The sequence below is a fragment of the Crotalus tigris genome, unplaced genomic scaffold, assembly GCF_016545835.1.
Source record: "Crotalus tigris isolate CLP2741 ecotype Arizona unplaced genomic scaffold, ASM1654583v1 scf7180000017546.9332058, whole genome shotgun sequence".
Classification (NCBI taxonomy): domain Eukaryota; kingdom Metazoa; phylum Chordata; class Lepidosauria; order Squamata; family Viperidae; genus Crotalus; species Crotalus tigris.
The window spans coordinates 3,162,791-3,181,617 of NW_024096465.1; the positions used below are offsets into that span (position 1 = coordinate 3,162,791).

General features: G+C 36.0%; 3 protein-coding genes across 5 annotated transcripts in view; 2 read left to right on the plus strand and 1 right to left on the minus strand.

The window, feature by feature from the left end:
* CPA6 (carboxypeptidase A6) overlaps nucleotides 1-10,362 on the plus strand; it is a 34,206-nt gene extending 23,844 nt beyond the window's left edge. For both annotated transcript variants that reach the window (XM_039335125.1, XM_039335134.1), the window contains exons 10-11: nucleotides 3,470-3,554; nucleotides 6,138-10,362. In XM_039335125.1, the coding sequence (XP_039191059.1) occupies nucleotides 3,470-3,554; nucleotides 6,138-6,346 (294 nt within the window). In that variant the 3' untranslated portion in view covers nucleotides 6,347-10,362. The remainder of the gene's footprint in view (nucleotides 1-3,469; nucleotides 3,555-6,137) is intronic.
* The window catches only part of PREX2 (phosphatidylinositol-3,4,5-trisphosphate dependent Rac exchange factor 2), a 188,914-nt gene extending 172,196 nt beyond the window's left edge, over nucleotides 1-16,718 (minus strand). Inside the window, exon 1 of the mRNA XM_039334999.1 lies at nucleotides 16,413-16,718. The gene's annotated coding sequence lies outside the window, so the exon portion shown is untranslated. The remainder of the gene's footprint in view (nucleotides 1-16,412) is intronic.
* A 144-nt stretch (nucleotides 16,719-16,862) lies between these two features.
* Nucleotides 16,863-18,827, plus strand: part of ARFGEF1 (ADP ribosylation factor guanine nucleotide exchange factor 1) — a 71,002-nt gene continuing 69,037 nt past the window's right edge. For both annotated transcript variants that reach the window (XM_039335148.1, XM_039335156.1), the window contains exon 1: nucleotides 16,863-18,222. In XM_039335148.1, the coding sequence (XP_039191082.1) occupies nucleotides 18,099-18,222 (124 nt within the window). In that variant the 5' untranslated portion in view covers nucleotides 16,863-18,098. The remainder of the gene's footprint in view (nucleotides 18,223-18,827) is intronic.

Here is an 18,827-nt window from a genome sequence, read left to right on the forward strand (position 1 = left end):
ATTTTGCATTTAGGTCAGTAATTTTTAGTGCACTTCTCATCCCACAGATGTGGAACTGCAGGCAAATCTCCATTTAGAAGCCTAGAATATATTTGTTCTTGAGAACAAAAGTGTCTCCCTGCAGCATAGTCACAGTTAGTAAAAATAATAATAATAATAATAATCATATGCTATTTCACTTCCCATTATATCTACAATTTTAGTCCTCTTAATTGTTTATATAGCTACATCAGCATTTTTACTTTATAAAATTTAAGAAACCATACCTCTGTCCTATGTTTATAATTTAGTAAGAAGGAAATAGAGCAGGGGAAAGTAGATATGAGAAATGGGGTAGTAATATATAGTTGCTATAGTTACAGGTTATTGCTGCAGTTTTTCATTCATTGATCTTTGGGTATATGAATTGAATTCAGTGAAACATTTTTCAGAGTAGATGTGAGGGCCTGCGTTTTGAGATATAGTTGGGCAGCTGGGAAATTTTTTTGAGTTAGAAACTGTATCAGCCCATTAGAATAATTGGGGATTGCACAAATGTGTTGTGATTGGATACTGGTGCATAGATTGGTTTACTTATTTAACGAAGAAATTGCATAGCATTTGATTTTTCTTAATATGACATATGCAAATAATCCTCAAGTTTCCAAACCATGCCATTTGGGTTATTTGTGTAGCAATTGAGCCAATGAAGCTTACCCAACATAATATTGTAACAAAGTATGTATTTACCCTAATTATGTATACTTACGCAATTACATCTTGTATCCATTCTTTCACTGTTACATTGCTATGAACATTAGGAAAAGATTTTTTAACACTAGGATTACCCAGTTATTCAAATGTAGGAAAAATAATTCTGCTACTAAAAACAGTAACAAAAGGACAATCTTAACAATTACTTCATAACAGTAATTACAGTGTAACAGTGCTGCATACTGAGTGATTTAGGAGGAAACGTTATATAAAATTAATTGGTTATCATGAATAGTAAATGTTATGATTTATATTTTACACGCTTTTGTCAGCATATTTCAAAACTATGAGCCTTTACATGACAATGTATGAACATTAAATGGAGTACAATATGCATATAAAGTTACTATTCTTAAAACAGAGATACAAATCCCTCTAAAATGAACAGAATTCTTTTTGACAGGAGTTCAGATTGAAATAAGTGTTCAAAGCTTATAAAAATGAATATTATGAAATATTAATGATATTCTAATTAATTTTAGCATACGATGGAATATTTTTTAGTTTTTAAAATGAAGCAAATGTAAACATCATCTCAAATCAATACTAATATATAGAAGATTGTTTAATGAATAGTACAACCAGTTACAAAGCAGATCTCCCTTTTGTACTTGTACAGTCCTTGTATATTTCTAGTGATTTTTTTATATAAAAGCCAATATACCTATTTTCACAATATTTATTTTTTTAAGTAACATATCTTGTATAATTAGAGCATCATGACATACAAATTCCCATTCTGAATTATCCAGCAGCTTATAATTTTAACTATTTCACATGTTGTTGTATGCTGCCCAGAATAACTTTTCTTGAGTTGGGCAGCTATATAAATTGGATATATAAATAAAATTAAAATAAAATAGAAAGGTAAATTCTGTAACATATTTCTCTGCAAGTCATTTGCTTTTGAACCATTTATTTTTTCATTTTTAAGTATATTCCATTGAAAACACATTAAACTCTAGTAAAATGTACATACCAATAATCAAAACTGATGTATAAAAGCTAGTTCAGAAAATGCAGAAACAAGCAGCCTGAAAAATATTACAGCAACAAGGGACAGGTAGAAAGCATCTCTATAATCTAAAGAGGAGCTTCAAACCAAATGCACTGCATTTACAGGAGAAAATAAATGCAAACATTTGTATCTGAAATTCACTACAAACAGGGTTTGTATTTGATATATACCAGTCACTACATTTCTTTTATAAATGCTTCATTGTTTGTTTATAATAAACCTATGTATTGAAAGATCTGCATCTTGGAATATACCTTATGTTTGTTTGTATCCCACCTTTATTATTTTTACAAAGAAATCAAAGCAGCAAACACACCTAATACCCTTTCCTTCCCCACAAGACAATTCTGTGAGGTAGGTTGGGTGAGTGACTAACTGGCTAAGGTCACCTAGCTGATTTTCAAGGCTAAGGTGGGATTTGAACTCAGTCTTCCTGTTTCTAGTCTGGTGCCTTAACCACTAGATCAAACTGGCTCTGATATTGTTTCAAGTTCTAGTGTTTAGCACAAGAAGCGCTCTCTCTCTCTATAGATAGATAGATAGATAGATAGATAGATAGATAGATAGATAGATAGATAGATAGATAGATAGATATAGATAGATATTTGGTTGGTTGGTTGGTTGGTTGGTTGCTGAGGTGTACACAGTATTCTGAAAACAAATTATTATTATTAATAATAATAATAGTAGTAGTAGTAAAGTTGGAAGGGACCTTGAAGGTCATCTAGTCCAACCCCCTGCTCAGGCAGGAAACCCTATACCATTTCAGACAAATGGCTGTCCAATCTCTTCTTAAAAACTTCCAGTGTTGGAGAATTCACCGCTTCTGGAGGCAGGTTGTTCCACTGATTAATTGTTCTAACTGTCAGGAAGTTTCTCCTTGGTTCTAGGTTGCTTCTCTCCTTCATTAGTTTCCACCCGTTGCTTCTTGTCCTGCCTTTAGGCACCTGGGAGAATAGCTTGACTCCCTCTTCTTTGTGGCAGCCCCTGAGATATTGGAACACTGCTATCATGTACCCCCTTGTCCTTCTCTTCATTAAACTAGATATACCCAATTCCAGCAGCTGTTCCTTATATGCTTTAGCCTCCAGTCCCCTAATCATCTTTGTTGCTCTTCTCTGTACTCTTTCATGAGATATTGCATGAGATAACACCCTAAATCTGTTGTTTTCATAGGCAGAATGATACTCTTGTTAAACCTGGTTAGGAGATAATATTTAAAAGTGAGCTGGAACCCTAAAACAAGTAGCCAACTTCCCCTGTAACCAAACCAATTGAATGTACTTGGCAAATGACCCTTATTGGGCAAATCAGTGTGGGATAGTCATCTTAACATAATCTAGTAGAGGGAATAGAAAAGCTGGTTCTCTTTCTTCTTTATACATGGCAGTAGAGCGAGAAATTTCCTCTCCAATACTTCTGTTAATGCTGGTGTTGCTTTAATAATATTCTCGTACACAGATCTTTATAATGAGTGATATGCATATAAGCAGAAAGATATAACTTTATGAAAGGTTATTCATGAAAATGATTCATGTTTGGAAACAAAGGTAGTGGTAGGGGGCACAAGATGTAACAGGTTACGAAGAGTAAAACTAAAAAAAATGGGTAATATTTGTCCTGTATCATTCATTATGAAGAAGATAATAATTAATATGCTTTAAGGGATGATTTTTCTTTCTCTTTATCATTTCCTAGGAATCTGCAGCTGTTAATGCTGTAAATGCCTTGCAGTCAGTTTATGGAATAAGGTATCGATATGGTCCTGCTTCCAGAATTTTGTGTAAGTGTCTCTGACAAATTGGATTTTTAAAAAATAACCTCTGTTGATGATACTGTAACAGAGAAAAGGTTTTAAAATCTAAAATTATATTGAATGAAGAGCATAATACTATAGTACTAGTTTTAATATTTGTAAGCTGTCCAAAGTAATCTCTGATGAGATGGGCATATTAATTAAGTAAGTAGGGAAGTAAGTAAGTAAATACCAACTACAACTTACTCCTGAATTCTGAGTAGTGGTTGTGCTTTTAGCTTTTCTAAAAGCAATTTGTAACAATATGTAACAAGGAGTACAGATTAATGCTGGGAAGATGAAGCAAGTAATTAGTATAAAATTGCAGCTCATATATTGAGTATGTTTGGGAAGAATCTTTTTTCCCCCACCATTCACAAAATGAGCATTGCTATTTCTATGTAAAAGATATGATTAAAACAACATAATCCTATATATATTTACCTCACAGTCCAAACAGACATGGTTTGGATTGCACAATTTAGTGCACAAATGCTTCTCTTTTAAATTAGTGCTCCTTTTTGCTTTTCTTTTTTTTTTTTTGGCCAGGCCTTCAAAATACTCAAAAATATTTTTAAAGCCTTGATTGCAATCTATAGAAACAGAGAAACAACATAGAATGTTGTTACTAAACTGCAGATTTGTAAATGTGTAGGAATATTATATTATTAAATATATGACTGGAGAATAATCAAAATATATTTACATTTAAATGAAATAAAGTTGCATTTCTTTTTGTCTTTGCCCCAATCATGAATATTTGAAAACTGACCTTCAGCCAGCTAGTCAAAAACCAACTATAGTCATTGGTTCAGAATCTTATTTGAAGTGTTGCTGCAGCTACCTAATATTGAACAATATTATATATTTATAGAACTGTATGTGAGGAGCAGGAATACAAATACTGCTCAGTTTATTACCACAATTGAGCCCAGAATTCCTGTTGCTAAGTGAGACATTTGTTAATGGGGTTTTGCCCCATTTTACGATCTTTGTTGCCACAATTGTTAAGTGAATCACTGCAGTTGTTAATTTAATAACATAGCTGTTAAGTGAATCTGGCTTGCCCATTGACTTTGCTTGTCAGGTCGTAAAAGGGGATATGACCCCAGGACACTGCAACCATCATAAATATGAGTCAGTTGCCAAGAGACTGAATTTTGATCATATGACATGGGGATGCTGCAGTGGTCATGTGAAAAACTGACATAAGTCACTTTTTTCAGTGCCATTTAACTTTGAATAGTCACTAAATGAGTAAGTCAAGGACTACCTAAATTAAACTTATTGGGTTGGAATTAAAATATTGTTGGGGATGAGGACATTTAGGGGTTTTCAAATCTTTCTTTTAAAAATGTAACTTAAATACAACCTTAGGATAATATGCTGATGAGAAAGCCACATATGACACTTTCAGTGCCTCATTTGCTACTTTCTAACAATCTTGCAATTCAGTGCCAAATTTTGCCAGAGCATTGTTGTTTTTCCCCAGATGGAGATCTCTGGAAACTTCTCATTCCATTCCACATTTCAGTCTTCAAACCCTAAAAATTGCCCCAAGACAAATGCTGTTGTTTTTGGAGGGTTGGGGAATTAAGGATGAGAGTGAGACACTTTTCTAATCCTAAAATAATAAGCAGCTAAAGTGCTCTGGGATTTTGGAATTCAAACTGACAGACACCTGCCACATAACAAGACTTAACAATTGTCAATAAGAAAGACAAAAATGTCTGGATAGTGGACATGGCAGTACCTGGAGACAGCAGAATAGGAGAGAAAGAAGATAATATACAAAGCCCTACAGACTGCAACAAAAGAAAACAAAGACAGTACCAATAGTAATAGGCCCAGTGGTGGGATTCAGCCAGTTCGCACCAGTTCAGCAGAACCAGTAGCTAATTTTTTATTGCCCAGACCCTGAACGGACTTCCAGAAACGGCATCCACACAGAGAACTGGTTGTTCACTTATTTGAATCCCACCACTGAATAGGCCCCTTGGGTGCAATACTAAAGCAACTGGAATACTACTTGAGTATCTTCAGCACTGACAAATTCACTTTCAATCAATTGCAAAAGTCAGCTTTTATTTGGAACAGCTTACATTCCTATAATGATACCTCTAACATCATCAAACATCAATATCTGACTATCCCAGGTCCTTGGAAGGCCTCAATAAGTAGATAAAAATGTTAAATCCAGCCTGAATATCCAGCTAACTATGCAATGAACCATAATAATAATAATTTAACACCCTCAAACATCCACATCTGCCTATTCCAGGTCTTCGGGAAGAACGTGATAGGTAGATGAAAAGGCCAAATCCAGTCTGAAGATCTAGCTAACTGTAACAAAATGTAATTGATTAAGAAGCCATTAGCCCTACTCTTTCCAGTGCAGTTACCCCATTACATAAGGGCCTTTTATTTTATTTATTTATTTATAAAATTTATAGTTGCCCATCTTAACCTTTGCAGAAGATTGAGAAACTGAGATCACCCATCAAATGTTGTAGATCCATGTATTAGCAAATTGTTTCCTAAACCAAATATATTGTTTTTCTTTTTTTCCAGATGTGAGTTCTGGGAGTTCAGTGGATTGGGCTTATAAAAACGGAATCCACTATTCATTTGCTTTTGAATTGCGTGATACAGGTCATTTTGGATTTTTATTGCCTGAGAACCTAATCAAGCCAACCTGTACAGAGACCATGCTGGCTGTTAAAAATATAACTATGCACCTCTTTAAAAAGTGTCATTTAAGTGTTGCAGCCAAGTTTTAATTTTTTAATTTTTCTTAAGAATACAGTGTGAAGTCACTCGAATATAGAATATGGCATTTCCCACTAGCAGAATCCATTGAAAAAAGAAGTGACATTTTCTACAAATAAGAGATATCCAAATATTTGATATCTAAGCCATGCATATTATGGTATCAGAACATATGAAGGCAGAAAAACTTGAGTGTATCTAAATAATTATTGATGAAATTCTGAAGGGTGGAAATGAGAAAAAATAAAAAGAAAATTTTCAAGTGAGAAAGAAGCACGAAGGCTTTTTTCAAACTCATGTCTAGCAAGAAAAAGGATAAATTATGTGAAATCTTTGTTCAAATGTGCTTTATCTGCCTAATTTATACACATTATGAATCTCGGCTTGGCCCAAAGAATAATCAGAATTACCTTTGCTCAAAATGTTGATTTTTGAACCACTGAAAGTTAGTTATAGCTCAAATATGTATAATCTAAACTAAATCTTTTGCAATAATAAAGCTATTTTATTTCCAGAGTTAGGATCATATGTTTATTTACATTGGAATAAAATACATCATGCAGCAAAAACATTGGCAAGACCTATGTATTAACCTTATGGGAGGAATATACAGAGAATAGAGGATACAGTATATTCCTGAATGAATGTCACCAAAGAGCTACATTCCAAAATTAACTTTAAGATGGAAACATCCTGGTGGAATAATATCTTGTTCTATCTTACCTGTTACATTCATTATATATTCTATTTTTTCATGTCCCAACTGTAGAAGAATAATAGCATTTATTTTAACTATTGTACTTTGAACTGCAGGGAACCTATTTCATTTAAATTATATTTTAGAATTCTCCTTCATAGCTAGAGATTGAATAACATTTATTGCTATCACCTTGGAAATGTCAGTATGAAGTCATTTGATTCAGTGTAGAAAATGAATGGTGTAAGACATAATCAAAGGGTCAACTCACTCAATAAGTATTGCATTTCCCCAGGCACAGTGAAATGGAAGATCTGCTGCTATGTGCAAAATAAGTAAATAACAGCCAAAGCAGAGAAGCTCAGGGAGACTTCCAGGCAATCTCAACCTACAATGAAGTGCTCTGAAACCAGGATAGAAACAGCTATTATATAAATAACTGGATCAGAATCAATTGGCTTCTCAGATCACATGACAATCGTAACCACTCTCCCTGCAACATACCAAGTGATGAAGAAAGTAAGGCATACTTGTCAGCCTGGCTGGGTTTCAATCATGTATCACTTTCTAAATATAGTATTTCTAGAGCATGCAAGTACTGATTATCTTACAAATAAATATGTACAATAATGGGTGGTTATATAAATTGAATAAATCCCTCGTAAAATCGCAAAGGTGCTTTTCCAAAACTGGACTTTCTTGGTTTATTCCTTGGAAATGTTTCACTTCTTGGATGAGACTGCAGTCCCAAGAATTTCTACACCCATTTGCACTCTGATTCAGATGACTCTGAGGATACAGATTAACCCCCAAGTGGCCTCAACGACTCTCAGAGAGCTAATGATAACTTTCAGAGTGCTAATTACCAGATGACTGCATAGAATATAACTCCTTCCATTCCCTACTATTCAGAACTGAAGAAGCTTCTTGGGCAAGAAGTGAAATGGCAACATAGATGCTATGCTAAAGGTAAATTGTCCATATAAAAAGAACATCCCACATAGTAAATGTGTATATCGTACCTGATTCTGCATCAAGTACAATATATATTATTAATCTTTTTAAAACTGGTACATATGCATGCTCTAAATGCAGCTGTAAAAATAATGTTCACTTTTGGATATAAAGGTGTGCTATTAATCTGTTGATGGCCAGGGTTGATTTGACAGATGAAGCTGTCAAGTTCCTTATTTTGCTTTTCCATATTCCCCTGAGATGCATGCTTGGTGGAAGTGGACATCCATTTCAGATATAAATAGTATATGAAGAATGATCAAGAATATATAACTGCACTTCTGCGCTAGAACCTTCAAACTCAACAACGATCAGCTTTCCATTTATAGATGACTGTTACTAATTAACCACTATATTTATGTTTGCACATAGTTAAAAATAAATATAAAAATTGGGACTACGTCCTATCTTGGCATTTTGTCTGGTAATATTGAGAATGATATTAGATAATTTTTCAGTTATAGTTCTTTGAAAATATAGATGCCACTGAAGACTGGTTGTTGCTTAGAAGACTCCTCACTTGGAAAATTAACCCTTTTTTTAATGCCTGGATTTTTCTACCTTTTTCCCCCCTTGTCTAGTTATCTCCTCCCTTCACCATCTCTATCTTATTCTTTTTCCTTCCCAGTGCAGCTACTGCCACCCACTGCCTCCATTTTTTTATTTTTATGTTTTCTTTATTTTTTGCTATTTGTACTAGAAGAGGGAGAGAAATATATCTTAATACTGTATATAAGTAATTTGTGAGAATTCTTGGTTAGTAAGATGAGGAAAGTAGTGTTGAAATTTTTTTATCTAGATGTAGGAGGGAGGGAGGGAGGGAGGAAGAAAGGAAGGGATCTATTCCTATTTGTGAAGGGAAAATAACATTAAATGCAGGTTCACTTCATTTTAGATTTCAGCAGTTAAAATATACTATCATTTCTGCATATCTCTGTCTGTAACTAGAACATGTTTCCTAGTATAAAGTAAGGAACAGAATGGCTTATGGTCTGGCTGTGGCATAAAGTCATGCCATATACTATATTTTTATGCTACATTTCTTGGTACCTTTTTGTAGTTCTTCCCCCCATACCTCCTCAACTACCCCCAGAGAGACCCTAAAGAAATGGGCAAATTGTTGGTATCCTCTGCTGGCTCTGAGATCAATACATTTAAACTACAGATCTAACCATAAGAAAGTTGCCTACATCTATGCTAGAACAACAGACAATACAAATCAAATCAAATAAAAAATACATTTTACATATGTAAACTTATGCCTGCATTTTTAATTTTTGGAAAATATTAGCCCCCTAAGCTGATGAATTCAGAGGAGAATGTTTTAGTTCTAAATAAAAGCACTAGAAGTCTTTATTCAAAAGACATATAAATCTCTGTCAGTCTTGTTTGTCTTTGCTGACAGAAACTGAATAGTCAGGCAGAACAACAATCCAGATGTCTTCATATGCAAAATAACTTCCCTTGGGTGAAAAATATCAAGTCCATTGCATGAATTGTCCCTTTATTAATACAATATTTATTTAAATTGGCAATTGAAAGAATCCAATTGATAAAGATGGATAACTCCTTGCAGATAAAAGAAAAAAACCTCTGTTCTACATAGAAAACTGTATAAATCACATTCTTGCCCAATCAACATATACTGTTACTTAGCTGGCTGCATGCAAAATATCCACATATAGTTAAGAAGACAATTTTTAGACTATGCAGAGTTCAAAGCTGCTTTAATGCTACATTACAATATACGACTAATGTTGGTACTTTAATGGACAAAATTTTCTTCAGATTTTACCCCCAAGCAACAAAAAAGTTCTTTCATATTTAAAACAGCCTGGGCAATATACTATGTGTATTAAATGGCATAATTTGCACAATAACGTGTGACACAAATGGTATAAAATATTAATTACATAAAAGTCAAAAGACAAACTCTATCAACTGAGTATATTAAAATATCATATATTAAAGTGAGATTATGTGAAGATTTTGAATGAGCAATCTTTACAAGAGTACTTTTGAGAAAATTAACAAAAGTTGCATATTTTAAACAACAAAAGCAACTTATATGTTCAAGATTTCTAAAGCATAATATTCTTTGTAATGTATATTTAAATACTGGAAATATTTTCAGGTATATTATTTCTTAATTTGGCATGCACATTCTGAGATTCCACCCAACTCAGCAATATAGCCTCAATTCATTGAATTACTATTCTCTGGAGATTCGCTGGGGTAATATATTTCGCAGGGTTTGCCAGCAGTCCAAAGGATTTTTTGTTTCTCTCTCTTTTTTTTTTATTGAAAATTTTTGAAATTTTACAAGACAAATCCCCTCCCCAACCCCCCCCCAGCCTCCCATACCCTCCCCCAACTCCCCAAACCTCCCTAACCCTCCCCTGGACCTCCCAGAGTTGATTACAGGCTTGTCCAAAATATTTCGAAGAAAAAAAAGAAAAAACTTAAAACACATATAAAACTTAAAACACATATAAATCCTAAACAAGTCTAGATATTTTAAATTAAATAGATTATCTCTAGAAAGTAATAATCATTAAGCACATTATAATATACTCTAAACATCTTCTAATCATACTTATAATATTATCCATCATTCTATATAAGTTCCTCCCAGAACACAATTTTAAACACTACTTTCTTTGAACATCTATAACTATAATATAAAATCTAATTTAAATCATAAACAAATCTAAATACGTTTAATTAAACGAGTTATACTCCCTCCAAAACACAGATTTAAACATTACTTAAAACTTAAAACCTTAGAGTCCCCTTATACACATTTAATCGTTCCATCTTAAAAATAATAATAATAATTAGAAAAAAAATAAACCCAAACACTAAACACATTATAGTATACTCCAAACCTTCTAATATCATGCTAATATTATTATCATTTTTATAAACTCCCCCAAAACACAAATTTAAACATTACTTAAAACATAAGAAATCCCTTATACACATTTAAATCTTTATCAATAACAAATTCCATCCACAATAAACACATTAAAAATTTAAATCTTCACCAATAACAAATTCCACCAATCTCGATTGTCCATTTTCATTCTCCATCCTTATCATTCTCTAATTTTTATCAAACTCAAGAGAAATTCTTTGAGATCTGCCTTTAAGGATTCCCTCAAAATTTCTGAATCTCCCAACAACTCAGAAGCCAATACATGTGGGGATTCCTTAAACTCCTTATTCTGTTGGTCTTTTTCTTTATAATTATGTGTTGCACGAATTGTCTTCTGCCCCTTCCTCTCAACTTGTTGAGACTCCTCAAGCTGAGATTTCCCATTTTTCATTTCAGACAACAATTCCATCCTTGAAGATTGCTCCAGAGGCTTTATAAGTCTTGCTTCTCCCACAGATTCAGAAACCACTAGATGTGAAGCTTCCTTGATCTTCTTCTGTTGTTGCTTTTCTTTACAGTTATATGCTACACAAGTTATCTTCTGCTCCTCAATCTGAACATGTTGAGACCTCTCAGGCAGTGGTTCCCCAATTTTAAAGTCTTCAAACTGTACTTCTACATTCTTTTCTTCCAAGGTTTTAAACTTACTAGGTGACGATGAACATACCCCCAGGACCGAAGTATAAAAATCTTTTGCTTGAGAAGCAGTATTAAGTCTATAAGATATCCCCAGGTAGTTCACCACCATTCCAATCAGAACATCCCATCTGAACGAAATTCGTCTCTTTTTAAGTTCATTTGCTAAAAAAGCAAACTCCTTTCTTCTTCTTAAAATTTTAGATGGGATCTCCTTTAAAATTATAACATCTTGTGAAGCGATTTGAAATCTCTCTTTATAAAAAGCTTGTACAATTTCATTGCGTAGAGATCTTTTCCCAAAGTAGATTACCACATCTCTTGGCAAATTCTTTTGCACTGCCACCACAGAGTTAACTCGAAATAATTTTTCAATTTCACTAAGTATTTCTTTTTTTTCTTTATTCAAAATCACAGCAAAGTCCTTTGCAACCATCTCTTTCAGATCTCCTTGCAAGGACTCTCCCAAGCCTCTAATTCTTAAGGCATATTCCATTTGTCCATATTGAAGCATAAGAATCTCATTTTCCATTTCTTTTTCCATACTTTCAATTTTTCCCTCCATTAATTCCACTTTTTCAGCTACTTCTTCCACACAGGAGTTCAACTTTTCAATAACAGAAGCAACTCCTTTTAAAGCCAAAACTATGTCTTGCCTCAAAATCTTGTTATTTTCCTCTAAAATCTTTTTCATTTCTGCCCTAATTTGAATTGTGAGATTTCCCATCATATCTTGCAAATCCTTCATGATTGTTGGTTGAACCACAGAAGAGGGTGAAACTATTGATTTAGGAACTGTAAGAGTCCCTAGACGCTTTGGAGCCATCTTAAAAAAAAAAAAACTTTACTCCTTCTTGAGAATTACAAAAATTTAAAATAATAAAAAAGGGGAGTTAAAAAAGAAGAAAAAAGAAAAAAGAAATTAAAGTATCCGTTCCAATCATTAAAAAGGGGGAAGAAAAAACACCAAAAAGCCTGCCTTTTAAAAGTACAAAAGACAAAGCAAAAAAGTCAAACAAAAACAATAATGTTTAAAAAATTAAACAACAAAAATAATAATGCTTCTAAAATCCATCCAATCATTAAAAAGAAGAAAAAAAAGAGAAAGTAAGGAAGCCGATCGCCATTCTAACTTCCCAAAAAAAAAAAGCTAGAAAGTCTGCCGATCGCCATTTTACTTTCCCTTTCAGCACAAAGTAAAAAGTAAAAGGAGAGAATATAAACATGAAAATAAACCTTTAAGCTTAAAATACATATAAAATCAAAGAAAGCAAAAAGTAAATCCTCTAATCAACTCTGTCCGCTTCTAAAAAAAACTCACCAGGTCCCTTTAAGCGCGGAGGTGGTTGCAACGGCTTGTTTTGTCCCTAGGGACAAAAGCAGCTGGGAAGCGGAGACAGTCTGAACTCCGTGGGAGCACTGTCACCCCCCCAAAAAAGAAATTGGGGGTACATAAGAGGCTCTACCACTATTCAGACAACCCTCTTCCCCCCCCCTTTGCCCGGGAGGGGGATTTTGAACCGCAGAACAGCTGATGTACGCTGTTCATAGCGATTCATTACACTTACCCAGGACGGCTACAAAGTAGCCGCCATCGCCGCGCAGATCCACCGGCTCCCTCTTTTTTATAAAAAAATGAGGAAAGGTAAGTTTGTTAATTTACAAAGCACTGTACTAGAGGTTTACCAGGTGCAGAGAAAAAAAAAGAATGTAACAACTGACAAGCCCAAAACACAATGAGTGCAGATTGTTAGGCATTGTCAGAGCTCAGTTAGTGATGATTGGCTGAATGTATCCTGTGAGCTCTAGTTTTATACTAAATGCCTTTTGGATATACAGATGGTGAGGCAAACTGGATAAATCATGAGTTGGATTACAGCACGATGGAATGATTTGCAAATCTCACTTCTGAAAGAAATAGGCTGGATTTTTAAAAAGAGCAAATTGTGCATTTTTCTTCTAGTGTGCCTTATTACAGGGGTCCCCAACCCCTGGTCTGTGGACCAGTACCAGTCCATGGCATGCCAGCAACTGGTCCGCACAAACAAGCAAAGCCCCAGCCATGAGATGCAGGCAGCACACAAAACCATGCACCCTCCAGTCCACGGAAAAACCTCTCTCCACGGAACCAGTCCCTGGTGCCCAAAAGATTGGGGACTTCTGCCCTATTAGAAATTACTATATATACATTTCTACTATGGTAAACTATTCCATTATTGTTGTATTTCAGTAGCTGTGCCAATTCAACACTGGATTAGAAAAAATGTACCAGATATATATGGATAAGTACATTAAGCTTGGTTAATGTTAACTGTGATTAGATTTTTTAGTTTTGGCTATTGTTTGAATGCCTAGCATATTTGGTTAGTTTATAGTTCTATCTAATGAACAAACAAGAAAATAAGTCAACTAGATTAATCATGTTATGTAAATACAACCAAAAGCTATCTACATACTAAAGCTCTCATTCCCATAACTTTTAACTGGGCAAAATGGTGCATCACAGGGCAACAGTGTTTGAACCAAGGAACCTCAAATGGACTAACTTACAGTATTTGTCCAAAATCTGGAACCTATGACTCTTGTGGCAAATTTTATAATCTATTATATAAAATTATCATAAAAGTTTATAATATAAAATTCATAAAATAAATTCTGTGCCGATGAGCTTTTTAAGGTAGATAAATCACTAAACGCATCCCAACTTTTCCAATGAAGGCAGTTGAAAGTCAATTAATCAAAACCTGAAAGACAGATTTTGCCATTAAATTAAACATAATCATATTTATCTATGAGCAATGAGATGAAGATGCCTTCCAAAAGGTAAGAAAGCCAGTCAAATATAATTTCTTAATAATCAGTTCATCTTTAAAAGGAAAGTCCAAAGTACTTTTTAAAAGCAGTATTTACATCTTTTTCTTTCTTTCTTTCTTTCTTTCTTTCTTTTCCTTCCTTCCTTCCTTCTTTTCCTTTCCTTTCTCCCCGGAAAACAGCCTTATTCCATGGCTATTTCAAACAAGTTAATTTAGGAATGGTTTAGTATAAAGTAATTTTTTAAAAAAACAAACAAAAATAAAGTAAAAGATTTTAATAGTGTGCTCTGGCATAAATGTTCCAATAACACACAATCAACTAGCTAATAAGTTGCACATCTAAAGCACTACCAAAAATGAAATAACATACTCTTTGTTCAGTCAGACCAACAAAATATAAAAATATACAACACAAAATAAAATAAAATGGTGAGATAAAATAGTGGCACAATAAAAAGGGCCCTAAACTGAAAATGTAACTTACATTATTATAATGGTGTTAGTTACCTGTACCAGTGTATATTTAAAATATTATAATCTATGAGGTAAGTATACATGTCACCTAAAACAAAATAGCTAACATATATTAAACCTGAAATGATGATTAAAACAAAAGTGGCTATTTCTGTGACCAGTTATGCCTTCTTTTTATTGTGGCAATACAGAATTTGGCTTCAGCACAAGTTTTAAAGTACTCTGAATCTTCTAAAAGATTCGCATAGAAATTGTCCAGCCTTTCTGGGAATTTACATATGAGCAAAATATAAGCAGATCTAACATCCTTATAGAACGTACAGCATAATAATATATGAGAAATGAATTCAATTACATGGGCATGCATGCTTGGTTAGTGGGGTTTTGCAGTATTTGGTAAAATGTTATCTTTGGCTTTGAAAAGTGCTATCCTCAGTTTAGGGAAAGTTAGATTTTATGAACGAAAGCGAATATATGTGTCACAGGATAACATTGCGGGATTCAATCGGGGTCGGTCCCCAAGACCAGAGGTTTTGTCTTCTGAGCTTTCGGACTTGTGCTGGAGCCCCCATCCTCAGGGAACTTTCTCTCTAGCCTAGGGAGTCCAAAAGCTCAAAAGACAAAACCTCTGGTCCTAGTGACTGACGCAGATTGGATCCTGCAAAGTTAGATTTCATAAATATCTTACTAGATCCCAAGTGTCCTTTTTTATTAAATTTCTGCCATGTTGGGGCAGCCTATTAACTTCAACCTGAAACTCCATATCACTTGTACTTTTTTGTGAGCTGTTTGGCTTGGTCATACTGTAAAGGCTTAGGAATGGTACAGAAAACCCTATAATGCCAACTTCTGCTTTCTGGTCTGCTTACGAGGGGAAAAAACTGTTAAAAATTAAGAGTCAGATTGACTGGACAAAATATTCAACCAGTGGCTTATAATCTTCCTCCAGGCCCTTACCTTTCTCCTGCCTTTACTGGGTATTTGCTAGATTTATCTCAAAAAAAAATTGTGTGTACTAATTCATGTTGAATAACCATATCCTGCAACTACATCAATGACAGTTGATAATCTTTTCAGAAATAATATGTACCAATACAATGCAATGTAGGGAAAAAGTCAACATAATTTTCTTCCTTGTATAAAAGAAACTCCTTATTTACAATATACATATAGCACAGACAAAAGTGCTATCCTCTATCCTGATATTGTCTACTTCAAATGACATCAGCTTTTCAGTGTTTCGGGCAGAGCCAAAAGATGTTTAAACTAAAACTGAACCAATGATGTGTTGTACTGAAAATATGCTTCCTACTTCAGATATACGTTCTAACCTAGAGGCAAATGTTAGAAAACAAGCTTTTCTTTTTTTTTAAGAAATCCAATTATATTCCATGTCCATCCTGCCTTATGAATAACTTGTTTAGAATAAGTATCTATTCAAGTTTTCAACTGATAAATAGAACTGAGCAAAAAAAGCTGATCAATTGTTAGAAACAAATTCTTACCTAGCCAAATCTCAAACTCTTTCTTCTGAGTAGCATAATTTAGCCAAAAAAAGTGATCCCCTTTGTTCATAAAATTTCCAGATACAAATTGGCTATTTTGTTGCAAATAAAAGGATGCAAACCTGCTGAAGGTGGAAACATTTTACTTTAACATTCAAATAGTTGTGCTAACAACTCCACTACAGTATATAGAATTATATAACTTGTCTTTCTAGAACAGTAGTTCTCAACCTGTGGGTCGGGACCCCATTTGGGGTCGAACGACCATTTCACGGGGGTCGCCAAACAACGCAGTCCGCCATTTTTTCCCCTTTTCCTTAGCTGTGCTACTCCCTTTTATTCTATTGGCTTTTGAAAGCCAATAGAATAGACTCTCTTGAATAGAGTCTAATTCTATTGGCTTTCAAAGGCCAATAGGAATTGTCCAGGCTGTCTCTGCCCTGCTGATCCCGCCAAAAGTCCCATTCTGCAAACGGTGCTGCACCAGTTGAGTAGTCCTCGACTTACAACCGGTTGGGGGGGTCACGGCTTTAAAAAGGTTGAGAACCACTCTTTAGAAGATAAAACAAACTGGCTCGAAAAACTTTACAATATGTTTAACACATAATGTTTGTATCTGAACACCGGGGTCGAGTCCATAATATTCCACAGCTTAATCAATCTGTTAATACTAAAGATGCCCTCACACCCTTCTGCGTGAATTTATATACAACACATAGTTGAGAATAAGGATTCAAAATATTACAAAGAAGAAGACTAGAAAAGGCATCCGCCTACAGTCTGTCAGACATCTAAACTATAAACCAGCTCCGTAGCCGTTCCTCGAAGGAAGTACTTGATCACAAAAATACAATTCCCTCAGCTTTGCTATATTCATTTTACAGCCTTAATTAAATGAGGTAAAATCTCAGCCTGATCGAGTCGAGTCGAGTCTCAGACGCCCGTAAATTCTTTTCCATCGTGAGGCGAATAGGTCAGAAGGCACAAAGAGAACGAAGCTCCAATCGCTTATCAGTCGCCTGGAAGAAGCCGGCCTGGACAACGGAGTCTTCAGAGAAATCAAATATGGCGGGAGAAGGCGGGAGGCGAGTGGCCTCGCCTCCAATCACTTCCTCAGTCCCTTCTCCCTTCTCTCTGAAGAGGAATCCCAGGCCCCTCCCTCCTCGCACCTGTTGCGCGCGGCCAGCAGCCAGTCCCAGCTCCCCTTTGCTACCTTGCGCGACTGGTAGCGCCGCTATTTGCTCTCTCCCTCTCTCCCTCCCACCCTCCTTGCGGCTGCGCCCTCTTTTCCCGGCCTTGAAGCAACAGCAGTTGTAGCAACCTCGACGCCGCTGCCGCTTCCTCCTCTGTAACACTCGGCTCCGGCCTTGACGTCGTTTCCTTCCAACATGGAGAGGACGGGAGGCTGCTGCTTTCGCCGCCGCCGCTGCTGCTCTCGCTCTCTCTTCTGCCGCTGCTTCTAATGGAGGATGAGGCAAACGGGCAGCGCTGCGTTCTTGTGAGATCCGATTCGTCCCTCCTCAGCGTCGAGCAGGGGCTGCAGTAGCCGCCTAGTCAGAGCCGGGTTTCGGTTCCGTCCGAGGAGGGGAGACTCTTTCCCGGGAAGTATCTTCGGGTCTCAGCCGGTGGAGCCCTGAGAGTCATCCCTGCTCATCCTCCCCTTTCCCTCACTTTCAGCGCGCCCTCATGTATGAGGGAAAGAAAACGAAGAATATGTTCCTGACACGGGCTTTGGAGAAGATCCTGGCCGACAAGGAGGTGAAGAAGGCGCACCATTCCCAGCTGCGCAAAGCCTGTGAAGTGGCTTTAGGTAAATAGGAAGGAGAGAGGGGGGAAGCAAAGGAAGGGAAACCGGCTACCTGCGCCTGGCAGGCTGGGCCTTAGAATTGAACAGGGCGGCTGTCATTATAGGGAGAGGCCGGCCTGGGAAAGCAAAGGCGACAGAAGTGGCGTTGAGGGTCGTTTAGGGTGAAGGGTTGCGTGCGCGGAGTGGGGCGACAGAGGTGCACCCCGGTCAGTTTTCGGGTGGATTCGGAGCCGAAAGGGAGAGGATGAGCTGCCGTGGCCCTCCTGATAACGCGAGCCAGGCCTTTGTGATCTAGCAATGCGGCGAGTCACTATCTTGGTGGATACGAGGATGGGAGACAGGCGGGGAACCCCTGTACGCTGTTCGTGTATGTTCTGTACTACCGGTAGTCTTGGGGAAAAATCTGGAGCGTGCATCTCAGTGAACAGGAAGAATATTAATTATCAATTAACCATCCGCCTCTTCCCCCTCCTTTGCGTCGACGGCGAAATATAATCGGTTGCCTTGACATGGCTTTTTTTTTTTAACCTCCTCCCTCGCTCATGAACACACCCTGCATGAATAGGCAAGAGAAGGTGTGTAAAGAGTTGACCTGGAAGAACAAGGCG